Genomic DNA, 20,680 nt, shown 5'->3' with positions numbered 1-20,680 from the left:
CTTCCGAAACTCTTGGAGCAGACTCGATAAATTGTAGAAAACACGCTTTAAGTATATACCGGGACGGTTATACGAGCGCTGAGGTTAGCGCGTAAAATCTTGCTTGAACCAGGTTTCACTTGACCGTCCCCCCGGCTTGCAAACCAGAAGGACGGACGAACGAGAGCGCATATAAGACGAAGAAAAATGCCGAAGGGGGAAAGGGCGGTTTCTTAATGGGGAGATAGTCAAGCGGAGACCTAATCACACGAGGGCTGGAGCGCGAGATGCCGCCGAAAGCGCTTCCGCTGTAATGCGACAGTCGCGCGATAGGTTGCAACGTCGACCGGGGAGAAACGGAACGATCGGACCCGCGGCGTGGCATTTTAAGATACGACGGCGCTCATGCATGTACTACTCTCGCAGCGGAAGCTCGGTGCGCCTCGCTCGCACGCGGCTGTATGCGACGAGGTATGCAATGTGCCCAGCGCTATACGGCGCGGAATGCCGCCGCCATGGTGCACTATTATTTGAGCGGGGACGCTTTCCTCCCGCGGCGCCGGAGCCTCGGCGACTATATGTATGCAGATTAGTGCGCCTTAACCAGCTACGCGTGATTACAGGGGGGCGCGGTCGGCTCAATAAATTTTGCCGCGCACGACAGGCAGGCCGGAGTGGCGGAAGAGTGAGGGGGAAGGACTCTAGAAGGCCGGGCGAGATAACCCGTTGTCTTCCTTAATCGCACTCTAGAGTAAGCAAGCGTGGACGCACTGTGTGCACCGAAAGTAGCAAGAAAGCTATGCGCGGCGAAAGGAACAAGGGTCTGGACGACTGTATATAAGGGTCGTTGCGCCTGTTGACAAGAGGCGCGCGAGGTGGTTGTCGACAGGGTGGCTATGTTGTAACCTGTCACCTGCACAAAAGTAAACAAACTGTTTGGGTGATATTTAACCATTTCAATGTAGCTTAGCACTACGTTAAGATGGATGCCAACTTTCACTTCGTGGTGATGTTCGGAGGATAAGCAAAGGCATAAGCGGTTGTAAGCCTTCTTTTTATATTTTCGTTTGCTTTTGCTCACGTGACAACTAGTTCACGCATCGTCTGAAGCTTACCTTCAAGGACTTCGGAGCGCTCTTTCCGGTCAAGTTCTAAAAGCAAAAAAGAAGTAGCTCGCTCGAAGCAGGCTGAGGTGTGACGCGCAGTTGGAAGACAGAGGCTGGTTAAGTCGTTAGTTTGTTTAATCGCGCTTAAACTCTTCTCGCGCCAACTTATTAAAAAATTATTAGAAAATGAGTATGTTACGATTTTTTACGACTGATCATTTGTGAACAATTATTGAAATATAAGCAGTTCTTTTTTTTTCTGTTGTATATTACTGTCAACATTTCTTTTTTCATGTTTTCGAGTTACAGACCAGCAAACCAACAGAATTAGTATTTGCGAAGCGCGACATTTCTTCGTACAGAAGTGATCATTCATTCATCATGTTGTCCGCACGTACGCCTGCTTCACTGTCGGATACTCCGCGAACCGCACGAAGTATTGTATTGACCTTTGACCTTCGACCTTAATGTATCGCTTATACATTAAGGACAAAGCACGCGGTAGCTCAGCATCTTCCACTGCGGATTGCTTGCCTTCGATGTCCTGTTTTCCAAACTGACACGATTTTCGCCTCCAAGTGGAAGATGCTTTTAACTTGGACGCCACTTGTTATTATGTGCTGAGGTCGAGGACGACGAGATGACCGAGCGACTCGCGGCGCCGACCGGCGCCCTTTTCTCGGCTTACCATCATCTCAGCCGCGTTGTATTTACGAGGGAGGTAGTATCATGCATTATAAGAACTAAGGAAGACAAGCAGAAAAAAAAAAAACACAGACAAGAAATTTGCTGGGAAGAAAGGAACGAAGCGGTGCATCTCCCAAACAACAACAATGAACAACGTGACGCCCTCCGCTGAGGTCTGGCCCCACATTCCAGCCAGCGCGGAACTCAGGCGCCTGCATCGAAAAGAAGGAAGCAAATGAAAGGGTCCGCGGGGGAGACGCTTTCACAGCGGACGGGACCGCAGGCATCCGAACAAGAGAACAAGGCGGCGGGGTTGGCGCTGGCAGAGAAAACCAGTATGCTGCATAGACGCTGCTGCTCCAGACGTCGAAGCATGCAGATGCAAAAATACGACGACGCCGAAGGCGGCAGCAGCATGGCACACGCGTTGTTGTCTCCGGCACTAGCCACCGCAGACGTGAAGATCTCGCGGCTTCTAACACTGCCACCACGGTGCGGGCGAGCCTTGGCGAAACAGAGGCGTAGAACAACAGACGGTTCCGCTGTAGTATCGCGCAGTGCGGCGGAGGCTCGATGATCCGTGCGCGGGAGTGCAGTTTCCCACCGTAGTCGGTATACAGTTACAAATTCGTTTCGTAACTAAGGTACCTGACGTACGCACTATTCCGAAATTATCCCTGAAGTGGCTGTGTTAGCGAAGAGAAACAGCAGGAAAAATGCGGGTCTTCTGATTCCACTTTTTGCTCTACGAGGGCCACGTCCCGGGCAAGCTGGTACGTAATCGACTTCGACAAAAACGAGTCATAAAACACGGAAAACATTAAAAAAGAAAGAAGAAGAAAGCATGGGGGATGGGGTTGAAGGGGAAGAGATGAGAGAGTTCTGGTTTTACCCAGCAAGAACGCCCAGAGACTTCAGGGTCGTAAGAGGTCGCGGATTGCGACGGAGACTGGGAAAAGCAGGCTGCTTCATCCGCCGACGTTTCCTTGTAACTTCCTGGATAGCGGCCGGTGTCCGCCATAAGACACGCCTTTCTCGAGGTCACTCTCTCGTGATCACTCGTGGGCTTCTCAAAAGCACAACCAATAAAGACATACGGCATTCAGATCGCGAACTTACGAACCCAAGACAAAGCGTGCGGAGGGCAACGTCTAGCACCTTCTGGACAGATTATAATAGCGGACAGCTAGAAGAAGCGCATAAAATAAAAGAGCACGGTGCCACGGAGACACACGGTGGTTGACTCTTTTGCGTGTATTGGAGGCGCCACTGGCTTCCTCTGTGCACTGTACCAAACTGCACTGGCAGCGTTCGATCTCGCGACCATGCGACGCACCTGCATACCTCAGCAGTCGAAGAAGTATACAGGAGGTGGAGGAGCTAGGGGAAACAACACGCCGAGGCCGTGCATTGTGCGCGCGACAAAGGACGCGATTGAGGCTGCCTGCGCCGCAGGTGTGCGCGGTCCTCTCGCGGCAGCAAGCGCCACTAATAACAACAACGCGGCGTCTGCCTTACACGGGCGTCTCACGGAGGAGTTGGCGAGGAGGGGTGACGGTCCCTCCTCCACAGCGAGTCTTCCCTCCTCTCCCGTTTTATGCCACCCGGTAAACGTCTTCAGCGGCCAATAAATCTGCGGCCCGCGCTCGGGCTCGAAGCCTGTGGCTGACGGCTCGGCTAAGTTGTGTTTATGGGCGCGCAGTGGGGGCCCCGCATTCAGCGATTCAGCGCGACTGTCACACGGGCCCCACCGCCACCGTGGGAGGGTCCTGTGCGTCGCGGCGCGGTTGCTAGGGCAGCGATCAGGAATGCGCGCCGCCACCGCCGCCGTTGCATTTGTCGCCACGCATCGCAGCCAGATGCAATTAGTTGCGCACCTGCCGCCGCTGCTGTAGTGACGCTGCATTGAAGAAGGCGAAGCGGCAGAAGGTGCGAATGCACACTGGCCGCAAGTGTAGTAGTACAGCAGTGGGGGTCGAAAGGTTGCGGACCGCGACAGCTAAGAAAAGCCAAATTTTCTCGTGGTATAAGCGAGCAGCAATACACTGAGAAGCGCATTCCGAACTTTGATGTGCGGACACTGTACTGGATGCATCCTCAGAATTTCCAGGCTGCGCAGATAACCTCTTCACATTTGATCTTTGTGTTCACTAAAACTTTCACGTCTTATTTCTCTAAATTTTAGTCGCGACTCGGCTGCGTCATCTATATTAAACGAAAACGGTGAGATCCAAATGCATATAAAATGAGCATTTTTCACTAAATGAAATTGGGCCAACAGCGGCTATGTAATTCCTAGACCGCGGAGAGACTGAAAAATGGAGCTTGCGTGGCAGCGGCAGGTTAGAAGTGGCTGTTTGAATGAACGGTTTTTGCTTGACCATTTTTCGTAGATCGGTATCAGCGCACGATGCTTATCTGAAGTTTCGGTCATGCAGAGAAGCCAAACGTGAAACTCGTTTGCAAACAGCAAGCAGAAAATTTTTGCGGTTAGACATGTGAAGGAATGAGGCTGCGATGACTATGGCACAGCTAAGGCCAGCAGCTTGCACTATCAGGCGCTTAATCAAGGTAGCGAGGAAGTAACACCTTCGCTGTTATTACAAAGAATGGGGACGAATAACAAAAAGGTATCCATAGAAAGAGATAACAAGAGTGGCACCTAGGACAAGCGTGCGCACGCTCCACGAGCGGACTGTAAATGCCCCGCACAGCATGGACGACCTATATGCATTAATTGAACTCACTCATCTATCACTTAGTTACATTCTTTCCTCATAGCAACGTCGCTCACTAGAAAATAGACCGGCAGCTGTGGGCGTGCGTTGAAACTGGGTCACAGGTGTTTCGAACCACAGACTCACGGTTCCGGATTTTTTACAGGCTAAGTAAGACTATATATACTACGTTCTTATTGCATTTTTGCTAAAGATCACAAGGTGGACCTACATAAGTGTAGATGCACCGATATAGTAAGTAGAGATACTTCCTGCGTCTAAACAGAGAGCAAGGAGAAGATCCTAGTGCGTATAGGATCGATAAAATAATCTCGTAGAGGCCTCTTTCCGAGCGGAACTCCATTGACGTCTTGTGATGCCCAGCATCCCGACACAGGAGATCAGGGGTACCGCTATATATAGACAAGAGGGGCGGGGCAGTTTAGTCGTACAAACTCAACGTATATTGCTGCCACCCCACCTATGCAGAAATTCTCACGCTGCCATGTGCGTCCATTGGATTGGATGAACTGAAACGACCCCCCCCCCCCCCCCCCCCGCCTCCCCCTTACTCGTCCTCGAAATAAATCCCGGCCACGGCGATGCGGTAGATTGAACGTGTGCCTTAGAGCCGAAAGCAGGTTTTGGCCATAGCCGCACGCGTTTCCTGCTGCATACGCCTGTCTCGGCTACTTTCATCAACGGCAGTCCATTGACCTTCAGTAAAGAAATTGGTTTTGCGGAATGTCATGCAGCTTTCATGTGTGCACATGTTCAGCTAATTGTGAAGAACACTTGTCACTTGAAGAAACTTCTTCGCATAGCGAAAATGACGTCTATTACTCATTCTACTTTAAAAGAAAGTCTCGCTTTTCATAAAAAGTGAAACGTCGCCATTTTCCTTACCATTGAAATAAGCGCCAAGTATGATATCTTTAATACGCTGCAATTAGCTGCGAGTAACAAGTTCTGTATGTGAAACACGGCCTGAAGATATGAGTCGGTATCTGGACGATGTTAAAGCGAGCTGGACCTGTGTCGTGCGTCGCACTTTTTAGTTCTCTAGGGTGGACCGTTATAGCAAGGAAAAAAGAAAACGAAGTAAGCTATGTCACATAAGCCAACGTGTTGTTTCCTAAATTACGACAACACATACACGCTAAAGGTGCGCTCAGCAGCAATTGGGAAGAAACATAAACGTGATTCCTTCGGCATTGTGGGAGGTACAGTGCAGAAGTAATTCTCTTCACCCACCGGTCATTTCCGTCGTTATAGAAACAAACATTGTGTTCACTCACCGAAGCCTTGGCAGTCCTGGGCACCTTGGCTGACGCGTCGATGGCGAGCAGCTCCAGCTGGAAGACGTCGCTGCCGGCCTCCCTATCGAGCGGCGCCGCCGTGGTCACAAGTCCAGAGTCGCGGTGCACGGTGAACCGGCGGCCAGCCAGCGCTCCGGAGGCCGCCGCACGCACGGAGGTAAGAAAGTACTGCACACGACCCTGCGGTGTTCCCTGTGCCCGCACCGAAAGCACGCTGGTGCCTGCCGGCTGGTTCTCGGGAACCGTGGCCGAATAATGGGGCGCCGAGAAGGCGGGCAGTGGCTGCGAACGCTTGTTGGCGCCGAGCACGGTTAGGTGAACGCGCGAGGACTTGCGCTGCGACGGCACCGCCTGGTCCGAAGCCTGGACGGCCAGCGAATAGGACACAGCCGGCCGGCTCACGGCACGCAGCAGGGACAGATCGCCCGTGGTGCGGTCAACGGCGAAGAGGCTCTTGTCACCGTCGACCAGTTCGTACGTGACTTGACCGTTGGCGTTGGCGTCCGCGTCCACGGCCTCCAGCTTCATGACGACGTAGCCCTTCTCGGAGTCCTCCGGCAGGATGCCGGCATCGACCGATACGAAGGTCGGCGCGTTGTCGTTGACGTCCTCCACAATGATGGTAACCGTTTTGTGAGACGAGAGGCTCGGGCTGCCCTGGTCGGTGGCCGTCAGCGTGAGCCGGAAGGTGTCACTGAACTCGCGATCGATCTCGGCCGCCGTGAAGACCACACCGGAGTCCTGGCGCACGCCAAAGTGCGCGCCCGGCGGCTCCTGCGACGTGATGGCGTACGTCAGCTTGCCGTTGGCGCCGGCATCGCGGTCCACGGCGGTGACCGTAACGACGGGCGTGTGCAGGGGCAGGCCTTCTTCGATCTGACGGACGATGGCGACGTTGGCGAATTGCGGCGGGTTGTCGTTCACGTCGAGCACACGCACGGTGAAGCCCACAGACACCGCCTGGCGCGGCGAGCCCCCATCGCTGGCGGTCACGTTGAGCTGGTAGACGCTCTGCTGCTCGAAGTCCAATGGTCGGTCCAGGAAAAGTGCCCCCGTAACGCTATCCACTTTGAAGGCCTCCTTTACGTTGCCGGAGGCGATGGAAAAGGACACTTCTCCGTTGAGGCCTAAGTCGCGGTCGGTGGCCGAAAACCGGTGCAGCTCGTAACCGATCGGAGTGGTCTCCGGCACATCCGCCTGGGCGAAAACAAAGGCACATATGAGGCACTGTGGCGGGATCGTTAGCTATGTACCTTCAAATGCTTGATAGCAAAAGGCTGCAGGTTGCAAGATTTCGTATAAGGAAAGTATAATTCCGCTTCGGCGAGACGTGTGGTATCAGTGTACAAAATCATGGGATATAGTACTTCCAAAGCAGAAATTATGGTTTAGTTGGTTTTCCATACATATAGGTAAATCACAGTGCATTATACACAAGGGGTGACCGCAGCGCCCCGTGTGTCTTTTTTCTGCGGTCGTCCCTTGTCTATATTGCACTGTGATTTGCCTATATCATGAAATCACAGAAAGACGAAAAGCAAGTACTGTTCTGAAGTGGAAGGCGCGCAATTCCTGCAAATTTGCAACGTGAAGGATGCAACAACGAGAAAGAATGCCGTATGATGTATTCTTTCACATACGTATACGTTCCGCATAGGCAGTATGTACCTTAGGTACTTCGCATTACATAAGTATGCATTACGTAAGCAACACAGATCCGGCCACTCCTTTTCACTTTTCAGCAAAGATTTATCACCATATCGGCAATGACGCCTGTATCTAAACAACGCTCGGTCTTAGCACGTCGTTCAGAACAGTGTTCTTGGAACCTAAGATGTGTTCCACAGCTACATCAGCGGTCTCAAACATGCGGCTCAGCAACCGTGTACATACCCACAATGCCTTTCTGGGCATTCAACTTCCCCACCATAGGCTCCCCTGAGCATTGAAAAAATACTCATATCCGCCCCTGGACATCAATCAACGTTTCTAGCGGATGCCCGTGTACAACGTATGCGGTCCACGTTCTTAAGCGAGTTTGATGCCTCTTAACTGAGAAGCTCGAGGACTACCTACCCATGAGAGAATTTGAGGAGCTGCCAACCATGAACCGGTCTAACAGACTGTTATAAGCATTGGCTCATGGACGATAAGGTCGCTAAGCCGCTACTGCTCTTATCTAAATGCACATATATATGAAACTTCATGCTCCAAGTGCCCCGACAGCACGTCGATTCTCACTCTGAGGGCTCCCAGCGCGAACTCCGGTGCATTGTCGTTCTCGTCGAGGACCTGCACAAGCACCGTTGCCGTGGCCGTATGCTGCAGCTCGGCACCGGTGTCCCTGGCAATGACGAGGAGCGTGTAGGCTCCTGCCGCCTCGCGGTCCAGCGGCGCCGCCAGGCTGAGCTGGCCCGAGGCCTCGTCGATGCCGAACGCGCCGGCCTCGTTGCCCGCAGCGATGGCGTACAGCAGCTCGCCGTTGCGTCCTTCGTCGGCGTCCGTGGCACTCACGCGGGCCACCGTGGTGCCCGGCGCGGCCGCCTCGGACACGCTGGCCCGGTAGCTGGGCCTCGAGAACACCGGCGCGTTGTCGTTTACGTCCGTGATGCGCACCACCACCTGCGAAGGAGGGGACCACTCGATCACGCGCACTGTAGCCAAGAGGATGACATGAGGTAACAGTCTATTCAGGTAGAGTTGAGAAGAAAAAAAAGTTCACACAAAAACTCCACTGGAGTTGTCTAAGTATGGGTAAGCATTGTGCTACTTGCTCATCTCCACGCAGCGCGGTGTCATTATCCATCTTTTCAAACTTGATCCGACCAGCATAAATACTTATCAAGGTTTATCGGTCGTTATCAACCTTATCGGACTACATCGACCCTTATCAACCCTTATCGGTTGTTATCACCATTATAAGACTCGATCCGACCCTCATCAACTCTTATCGGTCGTTATCAACCTGCGAAAGTGGATGTCCAGCGAAGATGTTGCAAAACCACCACTAAAATGCTTGTTTTCAGCTTGTTCTTTATTGAAACGTATGCTGTTCTGTGTGTTGTATGGGTCATGCACTGGTTGCACCGATAAACAAATGAAAGAAGGCACCGACGGTTTGACCGCGTGACTCCTTCTTTTTCGGCCGCCCATGAGGTAATGTTCATGTGATGATAACCCAGGAGTGAATCTAGATAAGCCAATGAAACTGGAGGCGTGCCGAGGATCGAATTTTATGTCTTGACACCATTAGCTCATCCATCTGATGGCGTCGCCACAGCTCGCGGAGATACCGAACTTTGCTGAACTCGGGCCTCCCTGCATAGCACCCCTGGGGCCGAATTCACCAAGCTTTTCTTTCGTATATATGCTATTTACTATTGCCTAACCGCTTTCGTTTATAGAGCAGTGTTATATATTACATATCTGCCACCAACGACTATTTGTTATCGATGATCAATTTTCTGCTGCGGTTCGAAATTACTGCGCATGCATCGAAGTTGAAAAAGGCTGGAGTTCATGCCAGACCAGCACGAGCAACCGCTGGCTTCAGCGAACTTTTGCTAAAGATCCCTAAAGGAGTGGGCTCCCGAGGGAGGCGGGGAACCACACACATCGCGCTACGACGCGAAATGATCGACGAAGTCAGCTTCTGCAGTCGAGTTTGACGGACCAAAATGCTTTTTTGAATTCGAGCGTAAATAGGTAACCATAAGAAATGCGCAGTGCCACGCATAGTGTGCATTTCCATGGACTTATCAAGGTTAAAATATGTGCGCGCTTGGATTGCATCTCAAAGGATAGCAGCACCCTAATAAGAGTCAAGAGGAACGGGAATAGGCTAGACCTCCAGGTGTGCTCCTTGTTTTTCAGCCCTGTGTGTCGTCTAGTTCTTTGCTTTGTCATATTAGTGCGCTGCTTGCTTCGTGATACATCGACATGCCCATAGAAAGAAAGCGCTAGCAAGCAAACTTCAAGCGCCCCTTAAGTGGTTGCCTGACTTGGAGACTAGGGAAAAAAATAGACAAAGGGGCTGACGCTAGAAACGCGAACAAATAAGAAGCACAAGCTAGGTATATGTCTGATCGGGAAGGCACTGCAGTCTGGCTTGTTCGAAAAACAGCAGCGAACAGTTTCCAGGGCATTTCCCATCTAGACCACCCAAGATCCTTGCGAGCCAAAGTTTGAGTGGGTCTACTGCGTTGCCTTCGGCGCTTTACAATAGCCGTGCGACGCCAAGGCCCGAGACAATCGGCCATTTAATCGGCTGTCTGACATCGCTGACACCCATCCTCGTGCGCACTCCAATATGCAAGGAAACGAATTTTCAGTGTGCACGCTAACTGGCTGGCCAGTTGGAATGAAGAAGAAAAAAATAACCGAGGAGTTAAAGACAATAAGAGACCCGTAAGACGCGGCTGACAAGGAAGGCCCCACGGCGGCGTGTACTGAAGACAGCGAAAGAACAGAGGCGGGACAGCTGCAGACAAGACCACCCAAGACCCTCACGAGGTCACACGCAGGCCCGGTCACAATCGTCTCTATTTCTGGTGTCATCGTCGCGGTTGTCGTGCGGTCTTCACTTACTGCCACGCGGTGGGACAAGTCTTGTACATACGTGACAGGAAACATATTCCACATGAGTCGCCATACATAAGCCCATTAGCGCAGTCAAGCATCGAAGGAAACGCGAGTGCGTGACACGCTCAGCTGAGGAATACAATGCAAGCTGCAAAAACAACGGCAAATGAATAAACAAATGAGCTGCGTGGCGGGGCGGAAATCGCCGCGGATGCGTACCGAAGTGGCTGTTTAGGGAACACAAAGCAACCAGAGGGAACGCTATTAGATAACATCCTCTTTTTTTTTTCCTCTTCTTTTTACTCGTGCTTTTTTTTTTTTTTTCTTTGAGACCCGAACAGCGAGTGACAGCATTGGACCTGCCAATTTTCTCCTGCGTGTGTGATTCCCGGGCTTGATATTTCTTTTCTCCGGTTCCTGCCTATCACGCTCCCTGAAAGGGTATCATTAGTGGAAGGGCCGGGTCGAGGGGAGTTGGCCCATACCGGCGCGGGCTAGCCGCGTTTGTGTGTATACGACCCCGCGTGCGGCTATCTGACTATGGCTGGGCGAAGGGCGCACGAAAGCCTGCAGCCGCGCGCAACAGAGCCTAGCTACGAGACGCTGTTGCTGCTGCTGCGCAGGAATCGCCTACGATACACCGCGGCGCCGACAGTGCAGCGCGTCTGTTTGCCGCCGCAATCCCGTGCACAAGACAATTTGGAACGGGCGTTGACGCGAGTGCGCGCGCTCGTCACGACCGCCGCGGTGGGACCTATACGGTGTCCTGCCCCTTCCGTGGAATAAGCGAGAGAGGAGCGCCGTCGGTCGGTCCATGAACCGTCGTCGGCGCTTCGTCGTCGACAAAGAAGGCGCGGCGGCTCAGTGCGCGCAGCCCACCATTCTCTGGTTCCTTTCCTCCGCCGCATCCCCTCCACCGAACCTCATCGCTGTCGACGAGCGAATGGAGCCGCGCGTATATGGTCCTGTGCAAGATGGGCTTTTTTTCCCCTCCTTTCTCCCCCGCCGCCGTGGTGGTGGTTTGCGGTGATGTCTTTGTCCCCGCGGGGAAAGGTGAAGATGCGAGATTACGCGCTGTTATGCGCAACACTGACTGTATACCGAAGGCGCGCGCAGTGCTATATACGAAGCCAGGCAGCAACACCATGCTTTGCTTAAATTCCCAGTCTGATGCTCTACACTACTCCAGACCATCGGATGGATGCATTTCCGGGGCGCTCTATATTTGGGTCCGCACTGAGTGAACAGGTTATTGCTGGCTGGGTGGTACATACGATAGCTCGGCTTGCAGTCGCTGCTTCTCAATATGCAGTCGTCTGTACTGTGTAAGAGGTATCGACATGCGATAACCCCGATAAAGGATAAAGGTTGCTCGCGCAGTCATATAGTTCAAGTTATACGTTGATCACCATGAATTAGGCTCTGCCACACTGCTCAAGAGGTTGAGGCAGGTTACGCGCGAGTCGCAACAAGTTCGCCAGCGGCAGTGCTCCCACAGGCTTTGCAAACAACACTCACCTTCGCTTCACCGCGCAGCCTGGTGATGCCGGAGTCGAGCACCACGGCGTCCATGGTGATGGAGTCGTGGCCCGTCAGTGCGAGCAGCTTCTCGCGGTCGAAGTAGCGCAGCGAGCGCACGAAGCCCGTGCGTGGATCGACGACAAAGTCGTTCTCGTTGGACGCCAGCGAGAAACTCAGTTCGGCGTTGCGCCCCCGGTCGCCGTCCTCCGCAGTCAGCTTGCCGACGTGCGTGTCCGGCGGCTCGTTCTCGGCCAGCGAGAAGGTGAACGTGGCGTTGTCGAATGCCGGCGCGTTGTCGTTCTCGTCGAGCACGTGCACGAGCAGCGAGACGGCGGACGAGCGCGGCGGCTCGCCGTGGTCGCGCGCCACCACCGTGAGCGCGTACAGGTCGCGCCACTCGCGGTCCAGCGCCTTTTTCACGTACACGGTGCCGTCGGGAAACACTCCGAAGCGGCCTTCGTCGTTGCCCTCCGAGATCTCGTACGAGACGCGCCCGTTATCTCCCTGGTCGGCGTCCCAGGCGCGCAGCGCGAAGAACCGCTCGTTGACGCTCGTCAACTCGAGCAGCGACGTCTCGTACGAGGGCCGCTCGAACGTTGGTGTGTGGTCGTTCACGTCCTGCACCGTCACCACGAGCTTCTGACGCGACGTAAGCCGAGGCTGGCCCCGGTCGCTGACCGTCAACTCGAGGGCGAACTCCTTGCCGGCCTGCAGCCTGACGGGCTGCAGAAGCCGCAGCATGCCGCTGCCGTGCTCTACGGCAAACAGGCCCGCGGGCCCCGAGGCGAGCGCGTACTCGAGCTCGGCGTTTACCCCGTCGTCGGCGTCGCTCGCGTCGGGCACGTACAGTTCGAGACCGGGTGGCCAGCTCTCGGGGACGCCTAGGCGCACCAGGGGCTGGGCGAACCGCGGCGCGTTGTCGTTCACGTCGCGCAGCGTGACCGTGACGCTGGTGCGGGCGAAGAAGGACAGGGTGTTGGCGACGACGCCCAGGGTGAGCCGCTGGCTTCGCTCTCGGTCCAGGGGGGCAGCCGTGCTGAGGACTCCGGTGAGCGGGTCCAGCCGGAACCAGCCTTGCGGGTCTCCGTCTACGATGGAGAACCGGGCGCGGTCCACCTGGTCCGAGCGCTCCAGCGACAGGCGGCCCAGCTCTCGCCCCAGGCTCGGTTGGGCGCCGTCTTCGTCGATGGAGAAGCTGTAGCCCTCGGCCGGGGCCCGGAAGCGTAGCGGCGCCGCGCGACCAGCCTCCCGTACGAAGACCACCACGAGCGCCGTGTCCTGGCCCTCGCTGTCGTGGCTGTTCGGATGCCGAGCCGCCACCTGCGAAATAGTTGTGGTGAACCTCAGTCTCTCTTCGGCAACAGTGAGAATGCACCACTATACCGTCGCGCACGCGTTCGCAGCCATCAACACGTGCTCAGGTGCATGGCGACGTGTAGCATTCCGAAGGAAAGATAAACGCATGATAATCAAACTGAAACGAGTAACAGAATCATTGAAGCTAAAATGTCACATAAATTGATAGTGAATCTTTACACGTGGTAAATTAGGTAACGTATTCCCTCAGAATGCTCCGACGACAGGGTGATTGCATGGAGATTTGCGTGCATTGTCAAATCCATGTCAGCTATAGGTGTACGATGCACACTTTCCTGTGCAGGGTAGCAAACTGATTATCTATATACCTTCCGGTTAACCTCCCTGCCTTTCGCATCTCATTTATCTCTCTCTCTCTCTCTTCGTTGCCAGCATATATCTGAATCATCTGCACATGAGTATGCACATCTACCAGCACGCATGAAGCGGTATACTTGCAAAAAACTAAGAGAAAACATCGGTGAACACTTACGGATGACTTGCTATATAAAGAGGAAGTGTAGCCTTTTGATTGTTTGTGGATGACGCCACCACATATTTGTATATTATTTTTGTTGATTCATACGCTGCCGCGTACCATGCGCCTGTCCATGAAGAGAACTACTTTATGCTGCAAGTTAGTCACTTTTATTCTCGTTACCCCTTCTCCTTATCGGCCAATCGACATGGCCCGATGTCCGCAGTTTATAATTAGAGCATTATTCCGGGCCGTCATTGGCCAGCGATGTTATAGTATTGAGTGGGACAACTGTGCATTACTCATGCAGGTACGTTGTTTCAAGACATGCAGTAAATATAGCACGACTCACTGGACACTCTCCTTCCTGCCAGTAATTTAGGTGAAAGGCATAGCGAGTGAATGGGGGCATGAGAAAGCACCGAAGCTTACATTATGTGCAACATGTGAGGAGCGAGGCGTTTATGCAAATCATACATCTGTAAGCCAGAGAAAGTCGAAACGAGGCCACACGTTTTCCTTCGGCCTTTCCGTGACGGCACTTCAATCATTTGCTCCGGCTCACTTTTGCACTTCTCTGCTCTCGCATATGGTAGACCTGTCATCAGCGACAACGAACGGACCCATTTCAGCCACCCGAACGAGGAAAAAGGCCACGGCCCACGACTATATACACGCTGCAGTTAGGGCGCGCGAGACGTATTACCACGAACGAACAATCACCGCCTGTGCGAGCTCGAATGGTCTGGAATCGGTTCAAATGACACACCCTAATGCCACATTGCCTCAATGTCGTAGTACAACACAGGGCGGGTGGTCACCGAAAGTATTCTCGGCATACATAATATAGGCAGCGCTGGCATTGTGAGTCTACCGCTCTATGGTGTACGCGGTTTGTTTGTGCTCGTCTCTCTCTCCCTCTCTCCCCCTTCCGCTCTCTTTCTCTTTTTACCCCCCTACTCCATCCCCCCGTGCAGGGTAGCCAACCGGAACTAACTCTGGTTAACCTTCCTCCCTTTGTATGCATCCTTTCTCTCTCTGGTATTGTGAGCGTGTGTGGTACACACACACACACACACACACACACACACACACACACACACACACACACACACACACACACACACACACACACACAACTCTATCTGGTTATTCCTTTCAAACATACATGTACGCACACGCGCACGAGTGTTACACACACACACAAACACACACGTGCACCTACATGCACGATTGCAAACACATGCACTTAAATGGACAATGCAGAACAAAACACCGACGTATACGTATGCGCTCGCAGTGTCCGCATGCACATAGTGGGCGCGCACCCTTCGTACCCGCGCAGCAAGAGACGCGCACGGCGGATTGTCGGCGCCCTCTCCTCCGGAACAGCGAAAGAAACAAACAGCAAGAGGCGTTCCCCTCGCTTCTTATGAGCACGCGTACAGTACACGCATTACGCGCGCACATACAATTACTACGCTCGCGGCGCGCGGGTTTCGCTCGGGCGCGCAGCGCGGCGCCGGCGCGGCGACTACCACCGCCGCCGCGACCGCCGCGCGCCGATGAGTGACAGGTGTTCATCAGAGACGGCATGTCTCGTGCCTCAGCGCCACCACCACTCCGCTCCTCCCGAGAGCCCGACCCGCCGGTAAACCCAGGCTTGCCGCCGCCGCTAGCAGGGAGCGAGAGAGATGCCGAGCCTCGGCCTGGCCGGCTGCGTGGCCCGAGCTGGTCACGACATTGCCGATGCAAAGCGATCTCATGATTGCCTAAACACGCATTGCCGCCACCGCCGACGCCGCGACCGGCGCGCGGGCTCTCCCGCCTAAAAGGATGTCTCTAGACCCCTACTCCTCCTCCTCCGCACGTAACTCCGAACACGTGTTTAGGAAACGCGCGTGGGTGATTTCTAACCTTCCCCGATTTTGTTCTTGGCCCGAGTTTTCTTTGTTTAGCTTGCTCTTTCGTTCAGGAAATTGCGGGCATGTTTTACGGGACGACAGGAAGGGGAAGAAAAAGGGGGTCGAAGGGTATCCCAGCTGCGTGAGCGAAAAGAATGCGCCCAGGAAGTTGGTTGAACTGATGACGTGTGTGTGTGTGTGTGTGTGTGTGTGTGTGTGTGTGTGTGTGTGTGTGTGTGTGTGTGTGTGTGTGTGTGTGTGTGTGTGTGTGTGTGTGTGTGTGTGTGTGTGTGTGTGTGTGTGTGTGTGTGTGTGTGTGTGTGTGTGTGTGTGTGTGTGTGTGTGTGTGTGTGTGTGTGTGTGTGTGTTACTAGATTGCTTGCCCGCCAAAAGAAAGAAAAAAAAAAGTTGTGACGTCGAGTGGCGCCGATGGTCTGACGCAAATTCGTGTACGCACTGCCGATGCACGTACGTGTGTAAAGCTAAAGCGAGTTGGGGTTATTCATGGTCGCGTCGTGTAGTGACATGGTCGTGTGCACACTGGACATTCACGAGGGAGGTGTACCGACTACTCCTGAAGTTTTTTAAGTGATGTGGACGTAGCCAATGATTGGTAATGCTTGACAGACTTATCCATACCATGCGTGGTATGGATCACAGGCTACGGGCTGCAAGGTGTCCTATTTCGTCTTTCATTCGTATCGTGCTGCGCTTCTGAACGGTGACGAGCTTTTCTGAAAGGATGCGCTCGGGGCGGAACAATTACACGCATGTCTTGCAATGCTATACATTGTTCCGCGTACAGCCTACAACATCCTCCTCCTAAGTGGGGCTGTTGCTTTTGCTGCGACAGTTTATAGCGCGAGAAACATCTTTAGTAGAAAAATTGAGAGGCAGGACAGACTGTAAAGCTCCGCGTGCATCCTAAAGAAAATACACATTGAAACGAAACCTTATATAGCGCACATTGAGTATACATATATGGCGGAATTGTTTTTGTATTTTCATCGCATTTTCCTTCAATTTACCTCTGCTCCGTTCAAGTATGGTTGCCTATAGATCGAGAAGCGTAACGAGTGTCAATGTAACCGATTCTCTGTCGTGGAATGAGCCTCGTCATTCTCAAGTGAAAGTTTTCCCACCACTCTACGGCGATTTTAGTTGATGTCACGTGAAAGCATCCGCACTGGCATCGCATCGTTGGCTCACACACACGTCGTCTATCTACCCCATTGCTGGAACGCTATCCGCGACTGCTGTACCTCACCGCGGGGACGTTGAAACGGCATCACATCACATGAAATGTGCGCTGCGAATGGTGCAATCGCGTCAACGCGCAAACCGATATCGTACGCGACGGTTGCGAAGAGCGCCAGAGGACCAGGCGCCTTTTGCAGTGGCGAGGAGGGCGAGCAGAGAAGACACAAGGAGGTTGTGAAATTTAAACCTCCTTGAGAAGACAGAAGCGCGAATCATGTCGTTACTGTATAGGCTGGGTTTTACTTGGTCGCTCGAGCTCTCCTTCTTCTTTCTTGGGTTTTACGCGCCAAAACCAGTTCTGATTATGAGGCGCGCCGTAGTGGAGGGCTCCGGATTAATTTTGACCACCTGGGGTTCTTTAACGTGCACTACAACGCAAGCACCCGGGCGATTTTGCATTTCGCCTCCATCGAAATGCGGCCGCCGGGGCCGGGATTCGATCCCGCGATCTCGTGCTCAGCAGCGCAACGCCTTAGCTGACTGAGCCACCCCGGCGGGTCTCGAGTGTATTTTCCAGTGTATCCTTGCCGCAGCTGACAAGCTGCGGGTTTCTCGTACGCACTATGGGTCTTCGAGAGAGTTGAACAGGATGATCCATGCAACGAAACAACCGTACAAAATTGTTGCGACGACAAACTCGCGACAGAAACAGACTATACTGGCGCGGTCCCTTTTCAAAACGAGTGCGCGCGCAGTCACTTTCTGACTGAGCGGCTGAACATCAGTTACGAGGCACGGCGGCTGGTTTCGGGCATCCACGGTGACAACACAGGCAGCGCACGTGCTGCCGCGCCCCTTGGCGCGCGTCTCCGCACGTTTTACTGTCGGCCGTCGCGAGCAGCAGACAAGCAGAACGGGCGCGTCGCACACAGCTGGTCCTGAAAAACTGGTCTGGATCCCAACTGCTCTTGTGCAGCGAGTGACTTAACCGAGGCGTTTGCTGCTCGCGGAAGATTTGCAGCGCGTCTGTCTGCGGTGTCGCCCTCCGCGTAGCTCTCGCCGCACTCTCACGGTGCGAAGACGTCGAGGCCGGGCGTGTATATATATACGCATTTGTATTTACGCAAGACGAAGACAAGACCCTCCACAATACACCGAGAACGCGAACAATAGCAAAACAGCGACGGAAGCGGCCAGACGTCCTCAGACGTCTGAAGAGAACGAGCCGCCAAGGCTTTTTCCCGGCTTCGGTGTGCGAGTGTCCAAACATCTGCTCCGTCACGGCCGCCGACAGTATGCATTGCCAGTGAGCGAGTGCTGCTTGAACAGGCCGCGCCGGGACAGACATCTTTCGTCTGGGAGGAGGAGCACGCGCGGTCGAAATTCAATCCGCTCGGTGGAGGCCAGTTCGTCAGAGAGGCCTCCCAAGCTATAGCTAGCCCTGCAAACATGCCACGGCGCGCCTGACTCGGTTGTGTAAACATCCTGGAGGTGCTGCTGCAAATATACGTGTCGGCTCCTGCCAGATGCAAGCAGACGCGGATCAGTGCCAAGTGGCACTGCGCCGTGTACGCAGGCGAGGTGAGAATCGGCCAGCGCGAAAAGCGAGAAGACGCGAAGACGGGCGCGTGTTCCTTCATATATAGTTTCGTCTAAGAAGCACCGCCATTTTGAAAACTGGCGTTTCACGCCAGAACCGCCCGTGTATATGTCGTCGCGTACTCAAGCTGGAAGTTGACGTTGATACGTCAGCAAAACGCCTCACTGGTCACAGACAGATGGTGCGCCAGAATGCCAACGTGGCGTCATCACTCGCGCCTTTTGCCTTTACGTCCTTACTGGCCAAGCTTCAGCTCGGCGAAGCTTACCCATATTTCGTGTCCAAGATGAGCATGCAATCAACCACTGTTGCTTAACTTAATGTTTATCTTTAGTACCCTTGCAAAAATCTGCAACAGCCGATCAAGTTTTTAACAGCATCGTCTATCGCTCCTTACACTGCGACGTGACGCGCAGCGCCGAGAGGGAGAAAAGATGTCGGTGGGACACAGCTGAGGGACCGGTCTATGCAACGCCAGCGGCGGGCGGCCAACAATGAGCGCAAATTATCTACCGTAACCTAGCGTGTAGGCACTAGTAAGTGGAGCTATGCGGCGGTCACACGCCAACGTTGCTGTGCGTCGCTCGGGCCGAGTATCTGTTGGTATTGCTGGATTATTCGGTGAGCGAATACGCTGCGACTGAGGTATACCGATGTACGCACGCTGATGCTCTCGGTGACATTGGCAGCTACACATGCAATGCCATTAAAGCACGACGCTGTTTAATTAGTCAAATTATTTTATTTAGACATTTAGACAGAAGCGCCATCCTCGGGCAAATACAATTCTTTCATTCGTCTCGACATACTGTTATAACCTTTGGCAGCGGATGTGGTAGGAATGACACCAAATACGTGCATACAGGTACTGACAAATGGAATCATCGACTGATTCACGTATAGGCACTGATAAGAGCACTAAATTATATGATGCCAACAGGTACAATGCCGATAGGATGCAGTGATAAATCCGAGTCCGGTCAAGACGGAAATTCGGCTAGAAACCTCGACAACTGAAGTATGGAATGATATATATCACGTACGAATGCAAGAAACTGGATGCAACCGGAACAGATTGCGGTAGCAGAAATATTCCAGTGAACAGATCAACGAAAAGAGTTTTTAAAAGGTTACATAATTTAAACACCGTAAGTACAGCTGGCTATATTCCGGAAACCCGCCGTGGTGGCGTATAAATGGCTGTGGCGTTGCAGCCGGGATCGAATCCCGGCAATAACTCCCGCGTACCGGGCCTTGGGTGCACGTTTTAGAACCCCAGGTGGTGGGAATTAATCCCGAGTCCCTCACTATACGCCGTGCCTCATAATCAAATTGTGGTATTGGCACGTAAAACCGTAGAATATATATATATTCAAGGCGTCCAAGGAATGACTGTAAACATGTTTGTTGGGAAGCGAGTTGTAATTTAAATGATGTATGAGTAAAGAACAAGAACATATACTTATCACTACAAATCAATGTTCTACGAGGTGCCCAACGTGTGCAGTACAAGTATTTCTAGTTTCACGACAAACATTTTGCTAAACATTATGCAAAAAAAAAAAAGTTTTGGATGCAGAAACCTATAGTCATTATGCATAGCTTTTTAACGCAATTCTGAATGAACGCAGAAGCAATAACCAGAACCACGGGAGGACCAGAACGAATGAATAGTTTCGGTAGCTGCCCGAGTGACAGAAATGCAGCAGCAAACTTGAAGTGCAGATTATGGAAGGGAGCGATGCCACCAGCCATACTTTGGGGATCTTGAAATAGAAGAACGCGAAATAACTTCAGACACGCGAACAAAGATGGAAACAACGGTTCTGTTTGCGAAGAAACTGCTTTACAGGGACGATATACGCATTATCGGAGGATTTGGTTTAGTGCTACAGCAAATAATAACAATAAAAAAGGTGTAAATTACCCAGGGTACGATGCAGGTACTCTATACGTGTATGTTAAGGAGACTCGCCAGCATTGACTTATACGCCTGTACATTTGTACAGCAAAAGAACCGATTAGAAAGCGACCGGCATAGAAAAACCGAACCTTTGCAATGAGCGGATAATTGTTCCCATCTTTGTAAACACCGGAAGTAGGCGTATGTAGTTCTAGGCAATTATTTTAGGAAGAATAAGGGCAAATATTCACGGCGAAGCAAGCATTATCATTATTAAAATCGCTTCTGCGTATGGTCGTCCCGAACGATTTCGGTCATATTTTTCTCGA

General features: G+C 52.8%; 1 protein-coding gene across 1 annotated transcript in view; it reads right to left on the bottom strand.

The window, feature by feature from the left end:
• The window catches only part of LOC119449586 (cadherin-related tumor suppressor-like), a 105,409-nt gene that overhangs the window by 59,147 nt on the left and 25,582 nt on the right, over nt 1-20,680 (bottom strand). Inside the window, 3 exon segments of the mRNA XM_049665148.1 lie at nt 5,788-7,005; nt 8,050-8,430; nt 11,908-13,230. Coding sequence (XP_049521105.1) covers nt 5,788-7,005; nt 8,050-8,430; nt 11,908-13,230 — 2,922 coding nt within the window.

The sequence above is a fragment of the Dermacentor silvarum genome, chromosome 4 (assembly GCF_013339745.2).
Source record: "Dermacentor silvarum isolate Dsil-2018 chromosome 4, BIME_Dsil_1.4, whole genome shotgun sequence".
Lineage (NCBI taxonomy): Eukaryota > Metazoa > Arthropoda > Arachnida > Ixodida > Ixodidae > Dermacentor > Dermacentor silvarum.
The sequence above is the reverse complement of the archived record's forward strand: the minus strand, read 5'-3'. Positions and strand labels throughout refer to the sequence as shown.